The sequence below is a fragment of the Amphiprion ocellaris genome, chromosome 24 (assembly GCF_022539595.1).
Source record: "Amphiprion ocellaris isolate individual 3 ecotype Okinawa chromosome 24, ASM2253959v1, whole genome shotgun sequence".
Taxonomy (NCBI): domain Eukaryota; kingdom Metazoa; phylum Chordata; class Actinopteri; family Pomacentridae; genus Amphiprion; species Amphiprion ocellaris.
Window position 1 is genome coordinate 9,847,094 of NC_072789.1, and position 18,063 is coordinate 9,865,156.

The 18,063-nt window shown below is 35.3% G+C and overlaps 1 protein-coding gene across 4 annotated transcripts in view; it reads left to right on the forward strand.

Annotated features, from left to right (window-relative positions):
• Positions 1-1,197: 1,197 nt before the first annotated feature.
• Positions 1,198-18,063, forward strand: part of LOC111581945 (inactive dipeptidyl peptidase 10-like) — an 82,591-nt gene continuing 65,725 nt past the window's right edge. For 2 of the 4 annotated variants that reach the window (XR_008600823.1, XR_008600824.1), the window contains exon 1: positions 1,198-2,018. Coding sequence is in view for 2 of the 4 variants with exons in the window: in XM_055008447.1 (XP_054864422.1) it covers positions 1,959-2,018 (60 nt within the window). In the remaining 2 variants the exon portion in view is untranslated. The remainder of the gene's footprint in view (positions 2,019-18,063) is intronic. The other 2 variants (XM_055008447.1, XM_055008449.1) reach the window with 2 other exon arrangements.

Genomic DNA, 18,063 nt, shown 5'->3' on the forward strand with positions numbered 1-18,063 from the left:
AACAAGAAATAAAAATTAGTAAGACTTTGTGGTAGAGGTGTTAAAGATGCATTTTGTTGCAAATTGTTGTATTTTTATCCTAGTTTTACTAAAAAGTCCAAAAATATACTAGAATTTATTGTTTTTGCATAGTTTTGTGGTTGTTTTTGCGTAGTTTTGTGGTTGTTTTTGCATAGTTTTATGGTTGTTTTTGCATAGTTTTGTGGTTGTTTTGCGTAGTTTTCTGATTGTTTTTGCGTAGTTTTGTGGTTATTATTCTGTAGTTTTATGGTTGTTTTGTGTAGCTTTATGGTTGTTTTGTGTAGTTTTATGGTTGTTCTTGTGTAGTTTTGTGGTTGTTTTTGCGTAGTTTTATGGTTGTTTTTGCATAGTTTTGTGGTTGTTTTTGTGTAGTTTTATGGCTGTTTTTGCAACTTTTGCAGTATTTTTGAGCATTTTTGTTGTTTTGTTGATAATTTGAGTATTTTTGTGATTAATTTGCTTCTTTTTGTTGCTGTTTTGCTTCTTTTTGTGTTTTTTTGGATTGAGTTCCATTTTTATGTGGTCATATTTTGCGTCTTTGTGTGGTTGTTTTGTATCTTTTTGAGATCACTTTGAGTCTTGTTATTATTTAATACTTATTTGTGTCTTGTTTTCATTGTTTGCAGTTTTGCATCTTTTTGAGGTTGTTTTGTTTCTTTTTGTGGCTATTTTGCAGATTTTTGTTACTATTTTACATAATTTTTTGTCATTTTCAGTCTATTTGTGATTATTTTTTGTCCGTTTGTGGATGTTTTGCATCTTTTTTGGTTGTTTGCATCTTTTTAAGGTTGTTTTGCCTCTTTGTGCGACTATTTCACATACTTTTTTTGTCATTTTAAGTCTATTTGTGATTCATTTTTGTCCATTTGTGGTTGTTGTGTATGTTTTAGTAGTTGTTTTGGCCCTATTTCTGATTGAATTCCACTTTTATGTGGTTATCTTGCATCCTTTTGTCATTTTTTTGTATTCCTTTTTATTTGCTTACCATCTTTTTGTGGTTATTTTGCATCTTTTTAAGGTTATTTTTCGTCTTTTTGTGGTTAATCTGCATCTTTTGTAATCATTTAGCATCTCTTTTAGGATATTTTTCATCTGTCTTTTTAGATCTCTGTGAATATTTACCATGTTATTTTAGTAGTTTTTCCTATTTTTGGTCATTTAGGATCTTTGCAGTCACCCTTGTGTCACTTGGTTTTGTCATTTCAAGCCAAAACAGAGGACCGGTCGAAGAAAAATTCATTGTGAATCAACACTTATCAGGGGTGTAAATAATTTTGGGCTCAGCTGCAGGCACTGATTGGTGCTAATCGGGGACAGGTATGTTGGCAGGAGGTGATCAGGTGAGCTGAGAAGACAAATCACTACCAGGTTTCCATTGAGAGGCAGCAGGAAGCTTTCAGAAGCTCTCACTCATCTCTAAGTGATACATGTTTGTTTTTTTCCATCTCTTCAACTGCAGTAAAGAAACAAACAGCAGCAGGATCTTAACGGGTCAAAGGTTTGATTCGGTTCAGTGGTGCCGGTTGAATAAATGTGAGAGAAAATCTCCACATGTAAATTCTCACACCAAACGCCTGCGAAGTCTTTGCCTGGAGCGTCTTTGCATTCTGATCAAGAAGCATCCTGGTATGTGGGAGGAACTGGCAAACATCCTGCTTTATGAACTGTCTGTCAGCCGCATATGAAGCTCGCTGCTGGAGAGGCGAGAAGGAAGAGGGAGGGTCTGTGTTTAAAAGCACCCACAGCGTTTACCGCCTCGCAGGGAAACAAAGGATGGAAAACAGATTGTGTTTTTGAATGTGTTGCCTGCGGTGGAGCTTCAGGGAGAAGATCTGCAGCCTCCAGTGGATTCAGTGGTCAGAGGAAACTTAACAAACTGAGCAGATTTGATCTTCTGTCCTTCTACCTACAGAAAAAGGAGAAGTCAGTGAATAAAAATGAACCAAACTGCAACCGTCTCCCATCAGATTGAGTGTCAGCCGACCAAGGATGTCAAGGTAGGATGGATTCTAACCCTAATTTCTTAGGTTTCCGTCTTTATTAAGTCTTATTCTCATCCTCGGTCAATTTTCAGACTTTCATCACCACGCTAACACAACTAAATGTGTTTAAAATGGCTTGGTAATGGTTACCAAAGTACTTTATTTGAGCTTTTTACTTCACATTAATGTGCAACTCTACATTCCCAATATTGTGCCAACTTTCTCTTTTTGAGGGTTCATTATGCAGCTGAATGAAAGAAATTAAACTCATTCAGTGTCCATTTTCCTCCCTGAAACGCTTATTTTTCAAATTGCTTTTTAATTATCTGCCAAGATATCCTTGTATTTTCTATTCCACCTTGTTTCATACATTAAATTTCCTCAACTGAGCCCCAAACCATCAATTTTCCTCTTTAAACTATTTGTTTTTAAAAGTGATGTGGTCACTGAAAGGTTTTTTTCTTTGAGGCTTTTGATCAAAAATGTGAAAAAAAAGGATTTGGACGAGTGAAAATTGTTCTCTGTTTAAGTCAGACAGATTTCATGTTGCTTCATATTTGTTTGTTGTGATGTTTAACCTGATTTCCACCAGATTCCAACATTTTTGAGCCCATTAAATCACTGTTATCATCGCAGATCATTTTAATACAGGGACCCACTCCAGCTTCTAGTAGACAAAGTAGATGTGCTAAAGTACAGATTTTACCAACTAGTTTCGGCACTTAATCTTAGCAGACTAGTTTTGGTGGCTAAACTTACCTGAACAGGTTTGTAGCCTAAATTTAGGCAGGTGGTTTTGGTGCACAAACTTAACCAAGTACTTCTGGTGCCAAAAATGCACTAAGTAGTTTTTTTGTGGTCGTTTTGCATTTTTATGGCTATTTTGCACATTTGTTTGTGGTTGTTTTGCTTCTGTAGTTGATTGTTGTGTCTTTTGTAGTAGTTTTGCTTCTCTTTCTGGTTGATTTCCATTTTTATGTGGTCATATTTTACTTCTTTATGTGTTTGTTTTCCATCTTTTTGAGTCCACGTTGAGTCACATTGTGATTATTTAATAACCATTTGTGTTTTGTTTTCATTGTTTGCAGTTTGTGTCGTTTTGAGATTGTTTTGCTTCTTTTTGTGGCTATTTTACGTATTTTTTGTTCTCTTTTTTTAGTCTGTGTGATTCATTTGTGTCTGTGTCTTGTTGTGATTATTTAACACCTATTTGTGTTTTGTTCTCATGGTTTGCAGTCTTTTTGAGGTTGTTTTGCCTTTATTAGGGTCACTTGAAGACCATTTATGATATTTTTGCATCCGTTTGTGGTCACTTTGAGTCTCGTTGCCACTTTTTTGCATCTCTCGTTGTTTTTTTTTTTTTTTTTTAACATCTTTTTGTGGTTACCTTGCATTTCTTTGTGGTTGTTTTGCTAAAAATAGAAAAAACTTTGCAACCAAAAAAAAATATTAGCTAGTTTTGGTGCCTAAAGTTCACAAAAGTTCACAAATAATATTGGTGTCCAACATTAACCAAGAAGTTTATTGTCTAAAATTGACCAAGTAGTTTTGGTGCGTAAACTTAAACAAATACTTTTGGTGCGAAAGTTTACGTAATTAGTTTGGCGACTAAATTTAACCAAGAAGTTTTTGTGGTTCAATTTAACGAAGGGAATTTGGTGTTGAAACTTAATCAGGTAATTTTGCTTGTTAAAATTAAGTCATTTGGCACCTAAATTTAACTTAAAAAGTTGTTGGGTAAACTTAACCAAGTAGTTTTGGCTCCTAAACTTAGCCAAAATGTGCTTGTACCTAAAATTAACCAAGCATGATTTTTGCATGTAAACTTATCAGAGTTGTTTTTGTTACTAAACCTAACCAACTAGTTTTGATGCCTAAACTTAATCAAGTAGTTTTAACACATGAACTTACCCAAGTAATTCCATGGCATAACTTTAACCAGTTAGTTCTGGTGCACGAACCCAACCTAGTAGTTTTGGAGGTTGAAGTTAACTCAGTGTTTGTTTGGTTTTACCCTTTGGATACAATTTATGAAGTCATTTTGGCAACTAAACTCAACTACCAAGTGTTGGTGTCTAAATTTAAACAGGTAGTTTTGGCATGTAAAGTTAGCAGAGCTGTGTTTGCCCCTAAATGTAACCAAGTGGTTTTGGTATTTAAACTCAACTAAACACCAGCTGAAAACACAAATAAACATCAAGTGAAAAACAGCGAGTGAAAGTAAAGGTCAAAACACAGCTAAAGAGAAAAAATAAAGCTGTATTAACGGTTCAAGATGAGACTTGAACTCAGATTTATTGGCTGAAAACCAACTTCAAAGTGCAAAACTGTGGCTCCACTGCTATTAAAGACGTGATAACAGCTTACTGAGCTACTAGAAGGCTGAGGAAATTCATCCGTATGTATCAGGATGATGTGCAGTGATAAAAGGCCATTTAATGGGCCGTTAATAATTCATGTTAGCATTAAGCTACAAACAATGAGAATTATTGCTTTGAAAGTGATCGGGCAGATTACTTTGAAGCAGAAGTAGAGCATAACTACGACAGCTCAAAGGCTATGAACTGGCTTCAAATACAGAAAGCAAGATAAACTGATGTTTATCAGTGATGAAGCCCTTTGTAGCTGACAGACCGTGTGTGTTTGATTTTGTTGGTGTTTTTAAGAATGATCATCATTTTTAAAAAGCCACAGATCTGTCAGGTAGAAAATATGCGCTAATATCAGCTCTGGGTGTCGGCGTGGTCGGATGCTGTTGTGCTTTTGTCTGATCTAAAATGCTGTTTTTCATACTTGGAGACAGAAATGCTTTCATTGCTCTTTTGCTTTTCAGTGTTTGATCATTTTATTGTGTTTTGACCAGCTCACAAGCACACTCGTCTGCGTTTTATTACCTTGATGCTGTGTGACTGGTTTGCTGAATTGCTTTTGAAGTTGCGGTTTTGAACATATTTCAGAAGTTCGACACAGAAAAACTTGTGTTTGGGACAAAGGATCAAGTACCGGAGAGAGGTTTTTACGCCGCATCATCCTCTCAAATCCCACATAAGTGCTACTAGACTTTTGCTTTTAACACCACTTACCATGTAATGTCATAAAAGAGCTGGTGGGAGATTTAAATCTTGATTATACTCCACCACCAACATGTAGTAGTTGTCATTGTTATACAACTTTCTAGTCCACTTGGAGAACTCTGTTACATTTATGTACAGTCCACTGGCATCTATTTAATCCCTGTTCACCACTGCCCTTGTTGGGTAGTTGCCTTAAAGCCCTAAACCTGAATCTGTGGAGTCTCATTGACTTGGGTAAATGATGAAATTTACATCATATGGACCCTCTTTTGTGGACTTTTTGCAGGATTTGCTTAAGGATTGCACTGTAGTACCTTGTCGGTGTGATTATTCCTGCATAGTGGCTGGACATAGCACAGGATATCTGGAGAATTTAGCATTTCCAACCGTGTTTGGGTTCTGTCGATGGTAGGGATGTTTCTAATCAAGATTTCTTTTATTCACACCGAACCATTTTTTAAAATTTAGTATCTGCCAACACTTGATTAGCTGTCGTACCTGCATCACCAGGTAGAGCCTTATACAATTTAGTTCTTTAGTGACCAGAGACTGGGTGTTTGGCTTGTAACGGAGCACCGTGCCAGAGACTTGAATGACCTCAGTGGAGGAAAGTGTTAACTTAAGCTAGGATAAAGTAGGAAGAGCAAATCCTGCATCTCAGTAGATCATCTGATGGCTGTTTTTGTGGCATTTTTACTCCGCCATGGAACAGCAGAGTTGTTGACGTTCGGCGTACGTTTGTCCGTCTGTTAGTCTGTTTGTCTGTTCGCAACATTACTCAAAAATGGACTAGCGAATTTGGATGAAATTTTCTAGGAAGGTCAGAAATGACACAAGGATCAAATGATTGGATTATGGCAGTGATGCGGCTTATAGTCTGGATCCACAGATTTGTTAAAGAAATCTTTGTCATTGTGAGATAATGGCACGGCGTCACTGTAACTATGACAACAAATAAACACTATGTCAGCTGCCTGCTGATGATCACATGATTGCGATCCTACTACAAATCCACCGCTGCAGACATCATTTCTGATGTTCAGCAGCTTCATGAAGTTCAGTTTGTGTCACTGAGACTTTAACCTTGAACTACATGTTGGGTTTTAGTAATGTCAGAAGAAAAGAAATGCATAATTAACGGGAAAATGGGATTTAGCAAAAAAAAAAATTTTTTTTTTTGCATTTAAAACAGTGGAGGTGATGCGACTATACCTCTTGGGAAATTGTGAAAGTATCAACAAAACATCATTAGCTGTTGTTTAATTTTATTTTGAAAGACACATTTCTTGCACAGTGTTTGCTCAGTCGTACTGATAAATTTTGAAGCTCCAGCCTTCTACATGGATTCCTATGATGCACAATTCCCACTGTTTCTACTGTTGCCACACATAAAACCATCTTATATAAAAGTGGGAATGTGTTCATCCCAAGCAAAGCCAAAAAACGACAACAAAAGCAGTTAAATTATGGTGATTCTTCAGCAGCAGAACCTTTTATCTGATTAAACTAAAGCCACTTTTTGTCTAGCTGATCCTCCGCATGTCAGTGATGAATGATCAAAGCGTTTTTTGTGACCTTTTGGTGTTTTGTTGCAGTAAAATACAACGTTAAAGGCTCCAACGTTGAGGCGCTTCATTATTTCTTGCAGTTTATGCAAAGCGGCTCTTTGCTGCGAGTAGATCCCTCAGACAGGAAGACGAACAGCCAGCCAAACTATAATCCCACTCAATCCTGTGCTGCAGCAGCAGGACTCAAGTAATCTGGCAGCCAATAAGAGCGACAACTTATGCAGAGAAATGTGTCACTTCTTCGGAAAAATGTTGTTTCTGCGGGAGAAAATGTCTCCCTTCCATCCGTTTCTGCGGCCTAATCCGCTGTGACGCTTTAAAAAACACTTAAAAATCACCCACAGGACTCGACACAACAGTAGCAAAATGAGCTGAACGCCGATGCCTCGTGGCGTCTCATCTGCGTTATTTAGCCTGAGTGCTTTTAATAGTGTTGTAAATCAGAGCTAATTCACTGCTCATAAATCTGCCTCCGGAGGTACAGTAAGTGGAATTTTACCCACCGCAAAGACGCTAATGCTAACGGAGAGACAAACACAGTAACACTGAGATGTGCTGTAAATATGAATACACAAAAACAAGCAAGTTCAGATTGTATTTGCGCAGAAAAAGAATATAGTTCAAATCCACCTTCGAGTAGAAACAACAGGTGAGATACCGTCTGCTCAGATCAGATAAACAGGAAGTAACCATGTTAACGTTGGCGACCTCAAGTGGTATTGTTGATAAATGCATTTACATCTCTGAGGAAACCCTGGAAATGGACAAAATGGAGCTTTGCAACATGTGAGAAAGATGGTTTCATGATCATATCTGATCATCTAAATCAGAAATTGGGGGATTTTTGTGTGTGTGTACACTTTCTATAGTAAATGTAATTATACATTTTAGCATTTTGATTAAAATTTTAATAATAACAAAAGTAAGTAATTTTTAAAAAGTTTTTTTTCAGTTATTTAATTGTAGATCTAGGATTAAAAAATATATAATAAAAAAATTACTAATGCTATTATTTAATGGTGTATCTAAAGTGCCAAATAGAACGTTTCATGTTGTTTTATTATAAAACCACAGTATGAAAACAAGAAATACTGAGTAAATCCATGAAATAACAGAAAATGTGGCTGAATGCTGTTATTCAGATTTTGTCCATAAAAAAATAATAATTTAGTTCATTTATGCTTCACCTATTGTAAATATTAAAATAATAATATCAATAAAATAATTTATTATTATTATTATTATTATTATTATTATTATTATTATTATTATTATTATTATTAGTAATAATAATAATAATAATAATAATAATAATAATAATAATAATAATAATAATAATAATAATAATAATAATAATAATATATTTTGCATCATTATACTTAGAGCCACAAAAATTTTAAATATTTGTTAGTTAATGATGTACCAAAAGTAAATCGTGTAAAAAAAAAAAAAAAAAAACTAAAGTCTTCTGTGATTAAAAACTGATTTTTTAAAAAACTTGTATATCATTTACAACCCTTTATATAATATTAATAGTAATTCTACTAAAATAAAAGGAATTTTAAAATTTTTTTAAAAAAGTGTCATTGGAAAATGTACAATGGAAATTAACCTGTGGTTGATTTAATATGGAAGACTTTTGTTAAAGAATATCATGCTGCTTTTAATTTCCATATGTTTCTGAGTGTTCATATAAATCTGGAGGTTCTGCAGCAGAGATTGGTGCATATTAATTACAGTCTAATACAGCAGCTAAAGTCAAACAGGTCATCATCTCTGCTTGTCTGTGTGCAGCTGCTGCCATGATGAGGCCGCTTGTTGCTAAGTAACTTGTTATCGCAGCACATTTTTATCATATATATGTTCATCAGTCAAATCCCATTTTGCAGCAGGTCAGAGGAGTGGGAGAGCGTTAGCAGTGAGTCAGCGGCAAAATGACAAGTTTCCTCTAATGCCCAGAGCTCTAGCTGATCTCGTGGAGATTCTGTTGACTTCTCTACCTCGTACATCATCAAAAACATCTAAAACTCAAACACCGAATCATGTGCAGGATGATTTTTATTTGCAGAATATACATAAGATTCTGTCTGGTTCACCTCATCGCTCGACTCGGAGTGAGACTTTCACTGCGAGAAACACGGAAATCAAATCAACAATTAGTGCTAGAATTTGCTAAATATTAAATTAAAGTCCCCGTCAGGCTACATTATGTGGAAATAAACCTAATTTGCAATTTTAATTATGTCTGCAACCCGCTTAAAGGGATTTTCTACACTGCTAAGCCGCATTCATTTGGTGCTAATAAACTCCACGTCTCAACTGGGCTCAAAGGCCTTAAAGCATTAGCATGATTAATGTAGAAATACAAAAAAAAAATATGTATGTTTAGATCATTTTTTCTTTTTTTAATCCATTTTCTGTTTGCTTTTTAGCAAAATACCAGAAAATTTGACCCAATTCAGCACTAAAAACGTAAAAGGAAGCAGTGTAAGAGGAGTTAACTGCCTCTTTTAAAAAAAACTAAAGGTTCTCTTTATATACAACAATTTTCTGTTGAAAAGTTGTGTAAAGTTTTACCAAACTGGATGAAAATCTGCAAAAGAAAACATGAATTTCATCCACTGCTGTTAATATTCAGGGCATTGAGTTGAACAGCTGGGGAAATATTATAATTCTAATATTAAAATTATATTTTTATATTATAATTTTTTGTCTCATTTTTTCACCCTCATCAAAAAGTATTAAAATGAAACAATCTGTGTTGAAATTTACTGGCAGAACCACCTCTTCAACAATTAAAGCAATGTTTGTGATGGAAGGCTGCAAGTATACATCAATTTTTGACTGAAATGTTGCACAAATTTTAACAGATTTTCTGAAAATTAGCTAAAAAGAGGTATTGACGTCAACATCATGTGGCTGGTAATAATTTTGAGGGGCCTCGACATATAGAGGAAATAAAAATAGATGTATTTATACATTTTTCCAACTTTTCAGGTTTCAAAAAGACCGAAGTTGTGCTCTAAATTCTCCAGATATCCTGTGCTTTGTCGGCCCACTGTAACCGGCTAATGTATCCTATTTACAGGCCTTGAAAAACATCCACAGGAGCCTCTTGTTTTTCTCCCACACCTTTACAATTTAGGATCAAACTGCAATTAAAATAGTTTCTACAAAATTCTCCAGATATCCTGTGCAACGTTGACACACCTCAGGAACATTTACTGGCATGTTGCTACAGCTTAGTCTATAACCAGCTGCTATAGTCTGTAAAAACTACAAAATTAGAGGCTTTCAGATCAGCTTTAGAGGTGCTTTTTGCCACTAGCTGCTAACTGTTTCCCACTGTTTCCACTCTTTGTGCTAAACTATGCTAACCTCCTGCTAGTGAACGAGTGTCTTCATATCAAATTTTCCTCAACAAAGCAAACAAGTGTAACTATTTCTTTGTTTAAAAAAAACACAAAATATGAAAGAAAACCATCTTTATGCTCAGAAATTGGTGTGAAAGCGAACAGATTGAGGGTTCAGCTGCCTAATAACAACCACAGTCACTGAATATTAGCATCAGCTCCGTGCCGTCGCCGCCATCTGTCACCGTGGAGATGGCCACAGAGTAAAGAAGCTCATTAGCATGTGAGGAAGATGACTAATCCCGTCCTCATCACCGCAGAATTTACTGCTCATAAACCTGCGATTAGCGTGTTAGCCTTTAATGTGCTAATTTTAAACTCCACCCACTCATTCAGTGGAAACCACATCATGATGCACATTTAATGAAAGACATGTAAAAAACTGGATTTGTTGTTTTGGCCTCCACTGGTAGCACAGGAATTGAAGAGTTGGACTAAGTTTCTGGATGCAAAAGGACATTAATATTGTAAAATAAAAGGACAAAGTGGCAGAAGCTAAACATTCAAACATCAGTGAGACCTGATTTTACTGCTAACACTGCAACAGGTGTCACTCTTCTGGGTATTTTTTATGTTTGTCACATCATTTACGTGGCAGATTGCAGAATATGCACAATATATTTACTTACTGTTGCTCCTGTAGCTGTAAAGTGACTCTACATGTTAGAGATATTTTACTATTTATATGTTAATTTTGTTCCATATTCAGAAACAATGCCTGCAGCTCAGCTGAGAAGTCCTTGAATTTTTGTTGTGTGACTGTTTGTAGCAGCAGGGTCACTAATGGCTTTACAGTTTCACCAAGAAGCACAGAATTTTTGTTTTTTTACAGAATCTGATTACAGCAAATGATGGATTTTTTTGGTGGATTTTTAGATAAGACATGCAGAATAAAATAATGAAATATCATGATTTTAAGCTTAAATTTGATTTATTTTTTACAACAGAACTGTACGTCACACAACATACACTTCTAGTTTGTCAAAAACTCAAAATCTGATGTTTTTTTCTGTAAATGCTGTAATTTTGGTGACTTTTTTTTTAAAGGACAACATTTAAGGGGTTTTGATGGTCAATCTACCGATCATTATATTTAATATTCAGGACAGTTTTGCTTCTTACTGAACTTTTCAGCAACATAAACCTAAATAATATGCAGTATTATAAATGTGTGGCAAATATTCAGCACATTGTGCAATTAACTTTATAGTCCTGTTTATTGTATATTTTATTTTGGTTTTTTTTTTAGCTATTTGCCTCATTTTTGTTATCATCTGTAATTTTCCTTTCAGATCAATAAATCAAAGTTCTCGTCATATTAATCAGTTTTTATGGTTTAGTGGAAAAATTCAGTATCATTTTTTAAAAATTGTTGGCACCATCACAAAGGTTTAAGTTGGAAAATCTCCAGCTCCATAATAATAATAATAATAATAATAATAATAATAATAAAATAAATATAAAAAGATATTCAGTTTTTGAAACCAGGTTTGACGGTTTTTGAACACGTTTTTTTAAAAGATACTTTTATTCTATCAATTTTTCATCTTTTTTCAGATTTTATTTTTTCTCCATATTGACAATATTTTTGACAGATAGAAAAATCGGTATAATATCAGTAGTATTTATATATATTCCTTTTTTATTTTTACTGCATTCCTGCACTTTCCTGTTTACCGTGGAATTAATTTTAATTGTAAAAACAAAAAACTTCCAAAATTCTAACATCAGTGTACAGTTTTTTCCTCCCAAAATAATGTTAAATACAGTCAAATCTGATGCTTTTATTTATTGAATTGCATTTTTTTCCCCCACTTTTGATGCTTGTTAGGCTCCTGCTTTCTGTTTATCCATTTTCCTCCAGAAGGAGCTGATACCAGACTAATAGCTGCTAAATGAACGCATAAATGAGTTTTGTCAGTAGAGGGCAGCGTTGTTTAAGGCTGCTGTCGACGCTTTAGGTGAATTTCTGCTGACATCTTGGTGATGCAACGTGAAATGAGAAATGCTGTTGACCTCGAGTCACTTCAGAGGCACAAGTATGTGAATAAAAATGAAAAATATGAACATAAAGAAGCATGAAAATACACAGAACTTCAACCATTAAAGTAAAGGTTTGGATTTAGAGCCTGCTGCACAGCAATCGTTATGATGAAGTCTCTAAATGGACTCGAGCTGCTCTTGTCCTTGCTGCTGGTTTTTGCTTTGATGTCTTATTTTTGGGTCAGTGAGTCACTCGGCGCCTGAGTTCCACCTCAGGAATCATCTCAGGTTAGACGGCGCTCAATTATAATTGGCCAGACCAAGGTCATCTGGTGAAGGCTGCAGCCAGAGGCGACGCTCAGCTCACTTCCTGCTCTCAGACAACATATATCAGAGTCCAGACAAGCCAAGGATACAGCTGTGGTCTGGACATGTTCGGATAGAGGGAGTTAAAATGTGAAATACAAGATGCATGAAGGCTGGTTTTGCTTCGATGCGTTGATTCTCACACTGTAAAAGAGCAAGGATCCCACAAATGTGTTAAAACTAGTGGAGTACCTGTATTGTAACACTCAAAAAGTATAAAGATGGTGAAAATAACAGCAAATATCTGTAAAATAATTGTAGTTTTAGCTGATTTGAATGCAGTAAAGCACTGTAATTGAATTAATTTTAATTATTTTAATTTAATTAAACAGTCAAATGACATTAATAAAGTTACTTACCGTTTTCATAATCCTTATAATACTGAAAAAATACTAATATATGTAAAATAATGACATTTTTAGCTGATTTAAACACATTAAAAGTGCAACTTTATGGTCAAACTAGAAATTGCTAATTTAAAAATATATATTTCTGATGTAAACATCACAGTTTTGGTCTGCTTTTTTGCAGTAAACATGTATATTAATACTTTTATTCTGTAATTTTAAAATATTTTTTTGTAATTGAACAAAACATGGAGAATTTGTAAAATGACTGTAAAATATTCATCATTTTTCAACATAAAATAATAATTTGCTGATTTAAATACAGTAAAATAGTGCAATTTTATAGCTGAATGTTCTAAAACAGCAAAGTACTTTTTTACAAAAATGCTGAGTTTTTAAAATGTGGACATTATTATTATTATTATTATTATTATTATTATTATTATTATTATTATTATTATTATTATTATTATTATTATTATTATTATTATTATTGCTGTTAACATGCAAATTAATGCATTTTTAAATTTTTTTTCATGTGATTTACTGATTTGAATAAATTGGGAAAAGCTGCAAAAAAATTTAAATAAATTAAAAAGAACATCTAAAAGCTGCTGGATTTTTTTTTTAACTGTGCAACAGTGTCTATAAAAAAGATAAGCTGCTAAATTCATCAATATTTGAACCAAAAATGAAGAAACGCACAGAAGACCCCCATAGAACCGACTCTACTGGAGGCCTGGGGCAATAAGTTTAAAGAAGCCAGAGACACTTATTTATTTTTATCTACGTGTGAAAAAAAGAATGAAACATTATAACTCTTAGGCTGAGTTTTTAACCTTCACCACAGTGTTTTTTTTCTGTCACCATGGAGATAAATAAGGAGGAAACTGCAGAAAACAACCAGTAAATGTTGAGTGAGCTGCTGCAGTGTGGAGCTGAATGGACAGACTGAGCAGCTCTGTAATGCCTCCAACTAATATAAGCTTTTCTCTTAATCAGTATTGAACTCTGTGATCTGTGATGTCTCTCCAGGTGGTAATATGAGGTTAGAGCGAGATGAAGCAGAAAAGTGACGGTGCTGAGAACTCTAGCTGTCATGAAGTCTATTTATTAGATTTTTTATTTATTTTTTTATTAAAGATGTGATTTACATATTTAGCTTAAATTAGGCCTGATGGGCTGAACTCACCTGGACCCAACTGTCTTCTCAGATTAGTGGGAAATTTTGTGAAATACGCTCATTTGATTTCTTGCCAAAAGTTAGATGAGAAGATTACTGGAGCCTGTAAAAAAGTGTTAGAAGATTTCCCTTCTTACTGTCGTTCAATATTGAATCCTTGTCAATATAATTTGGCTTGTTTGACCAGAATTTACAACAAGACTCTTTCATGCCTCCACCATGCTTCACTTAATGATGCTGCCACCACCATGCTTCAAGTCATGATGCTGCCACCACTGTGCATCACATTATGACGTTGCCACCACCATCCTTTACATCATGATGCTGCCACCACCATGCTTCACAGTGGGGATGGTGTGTTTATGATGATGTGCAGAGTTTGGTGTTTGCCAAATGTAACATCTAGTCTGACAGGCAAAAAGCGTATTTTTTTTTTCTCATCAGACCAAAGAACCTTCTTCAAGTTGACTACGCAGTCTCCCACATGCTTTCTGCTGAACTCTAGTCCAGAATTAATGAGGTTTGTTGACAATATCATACTCTTAGTCTGCTATGAAACTTTGACTGGTGAAAAACAGGCAACAGATGTTATATGAACAATCTCTCCCATCACAGCCACGGAAATTCCTTCAGGGGAGTCAGAGGTGTCTTGGTCACTCATGTCTTTGTTGCTCGGTCACTCAGATTATGAGGACGACTTGCTCTTGGAAGATTTACTCATGTGCCATAATAATCCTTCTTTTCTTACTGAAAACTTTCTGGGTAAAATCACTAACAACCACAATCCCAAAAGGAAAAACTAGAGGAAAAATTAAGCAGCTAATCAGCAAAAGACTGTGTAGAACAGGTGCTTGAATTGAGCAAATGTTAGATTTTAATATTAGTCACTTTACACAGAGATGTACTATTATTAGATGCAACGACATGAGCAAACAGCAGGTGACACATTAACGCCGCATCAGACTCCAACCGACAGCAGAGCAGCAGTAGACTCTGAGTCTATTCCAGAAAAGTCGACGCAAAACAATTACGCAACGGTTTTCCTGAACAGCTTGAGCTCCAGCGGTCTGAATAAGAAAACACTCCGGGGTTTTAGTCACTGAGGCAATTGCTGAGGAAATGCAATGAGTAATGCTTGAGGTAGTCAGTGTTTTTTATTTATTTTTTCCTGTTTGTGTAAAAGACAAAGTCAAACTCGGAGTCCTTGACCCTAATGATGAGTGTTCAGACATGCAGATTCACTGCTGCTGCCTTCTTTTTCCTGCTCTGCTTGTTTTTGTTCCCTGGATTCATGTCAGTTCAGGTTATGAAATCTAGAATATAGAACCACAAAATATTTACTTTCAGGTGACAGATAGTCCAGTGACAATCTGATCAGTAAAAAACATGACCTAACATTGCATATGTTTAAAAATGTTTTAATCTGCCTCATGTCTCCACTAGTAGCTGGTTAAGGGTTAGGGTTAGCAGCATCATGACCTGAAGCACGGTGGTAGCAGCATCATGACATGACATGAATTTTAGAGAAAACGTTTTTACATGTACCTTTTTGTCACTTTGTGCTTAAATTTTACATTTTACAAGTTTTATATAGGCCTATATGATATATGCAACTAAAAGTGCAAAATTTGAACCCACCTTTTTGAACTTTCAGGCCTTTTAACTCTGAAAATATGTATTGTTTGAATGTCTAGTAATAATCTGATTCTGAGGAGGTCAGATGGGAATTTTTTTCAGATTTGGTTGATTTCCACTGAAATGACCCACTTTAAAGTCCTGCCTTGTAAAGTTTTGATGAGTTTTTTTCCCCCAGATTTTGCAGAGATAGAAGTGAACGTGAAGACAAATTAATGACAGAGAGGTCATGTTGGCTCCCAAAGTAAATGAATGAATGGCTCTTCATCGGAGGCTCTAATGAGCTTTAATTCAGTCACAGTCGGTGTCAGTCAGAGACGAGTTCACGCTGCCTCCTCCAGCGCTGCAGCACCTCTTATTTTAATTTCTATAATCTGTCTGAGCAAGTTGGCTTGACTTTGAACTCCTGCTGTGCTGTGGAGTTTGAATCCTTCCCTCCGGACCGAACCTCCCTCCAGGCTTCACTTCACTGTCTGTCTACCCTCCTGCAGCTCAGTGATTCAAAGATGTCGGAAATTTGCAGCTTTTAATCTTCTTACTGGCAAATTTCAGGTCTTTTGAACAGCAGGATTATACTGTGTCAAAGGCAGGTTTGGGGTTTTGAAAGAAGAATTCACCTTGAATTTGTGGATCTGATGGATAAATGATAGAACAGGTTGGCTATTTGTAGTCACGACAGCTGATTTTTCAATTCAGGACACATCAGTAAAAGACATTTACTGCTACAGTAGACTAATGAATGAACTAATAAAAATCTAATTAAAATTAATACCACTATTTCAACTGAGCGAAGAAACAGGACAATTAAATGTGGTCTGTTAAATATTAGATCTCTCTCATCTAAATCTCTGTTAGTAAATGATTTGATAACTGATAACCAGATTGATTTGTTCTGTTTGACTGAAACCTGGTTGCAGCAGGAAGAATATGTTAGTCTAAATGAATCAACTCCTACTAGTCATACTAACTGTCATGTTCCTCGAATCACGGGCCGAGGAGGAGGAGTGGCAGCAATTTACCTCTCTAGCTTAAAAATGAACCAGAGACCTAAACCTATTTACAGTTCATTTGAAAATCTTACTCTCAGTCTCTCTCATCCAGATTTAAAAGCTCAGAAACCAGTTTTATTTGTTGTTGTATATCGTCCTCCTGCTCCTTACTCTGAGTTTTTATCTCAATTCTCAGACTTTTTATCTGATTTAGTGCTCAGCTCAGATAAAGTCATTATTGTGGGTGACTTCAACATTCATGTTGACGTGGACAGTGACAGCCTTACGACTGCTTTTAATTCAATATTAGACTCAATTGGGTTTTCTCAACATGTAAATAAACCAACTCATAGTTTTAATCATACCCTTGACCTCGTTCTGACTTATGGCATAGAAATCAAACAGTTAACAGTATTTCCCCGGAACCCTCTTCTTTCTGACCATTTTATGATAACATTTCAATTTACAACAATAGATTGTATAGGAGTTAAGAATAAATATCATTACAGTAGATGTCTGTCTCACAATTCGGTGACTAAATTTAAGGAAATAATACCCTCTCTATTTAGTCCAGCACCACTTACTGATATAATGGAAGGGAAATATTATAATTTTACCCCCACAGAAGTGGATTATATTGTTAATAATGCTGCAGCCTCACTGCGTACAACACTTGATAGTGTTGCACCTGTAAAAAAGAAAGTTCTATCTCAGAGAAGACCTGCTCCTTGGTATAATTTCCAGCTGCGGACTTTAAAGCAGGCGTCCCGAAAGCTGGAAAGGAAGTGGTACTCCACTAATTTAGAGGAAGTTTATGTAGCTTGGAAAAAAAGTCTAGTAATTTATAAAAAAGCTCTTCGTAATGCCAGGACAACATATTATTCATCTTTAATAGAGGAAAACAAGAACAACCCCAGGTTTCTCTTCAGCACTGTAGCCAGGCTGACAAAGAGTCAGAGCTCTGTTGAAACTTGTATTCCTTTAGCTTTGAGCAGTAACAACTTCATGAGCTTCTTTACAAATAAAATTATTACGATTAGAGAAAAAATTAATCTGGCCCTTCCTGCAAATGTCACAGATGTATCATCGAGTACAGATACTTTAGAATTGGCTGTAAGACCAGATGGATATTTAGAATTTTTCACCCCCATACATCTCTCTGAACTCATTTCAATAGTTTCTACATCCAAACCATCAACATGTCTTTTAGATCCTATCCCAACTAGACTGTTCAAGGAGGCTTTACCTTTAATTAATTCCTCAATGTTAGATCTGATTAATCTCTCTCTAGTAACAGGTTATGTACCACAGGCTTTTAAGGTTGCTGTAATCAAACCTTTACTTAAAAAGCCCACTCTAGATCCAGATGTTTTAGCCAACTATAGACCAATTTCCAACCTCCCATTTCTCTCTAAAATTCTGGAAAGAACAGTTGCAAATCAATTATATGAACATTTACAAAGGAATAGCCTGTTTGAAGAGTTTCAGTCAGGCTTCAGAGT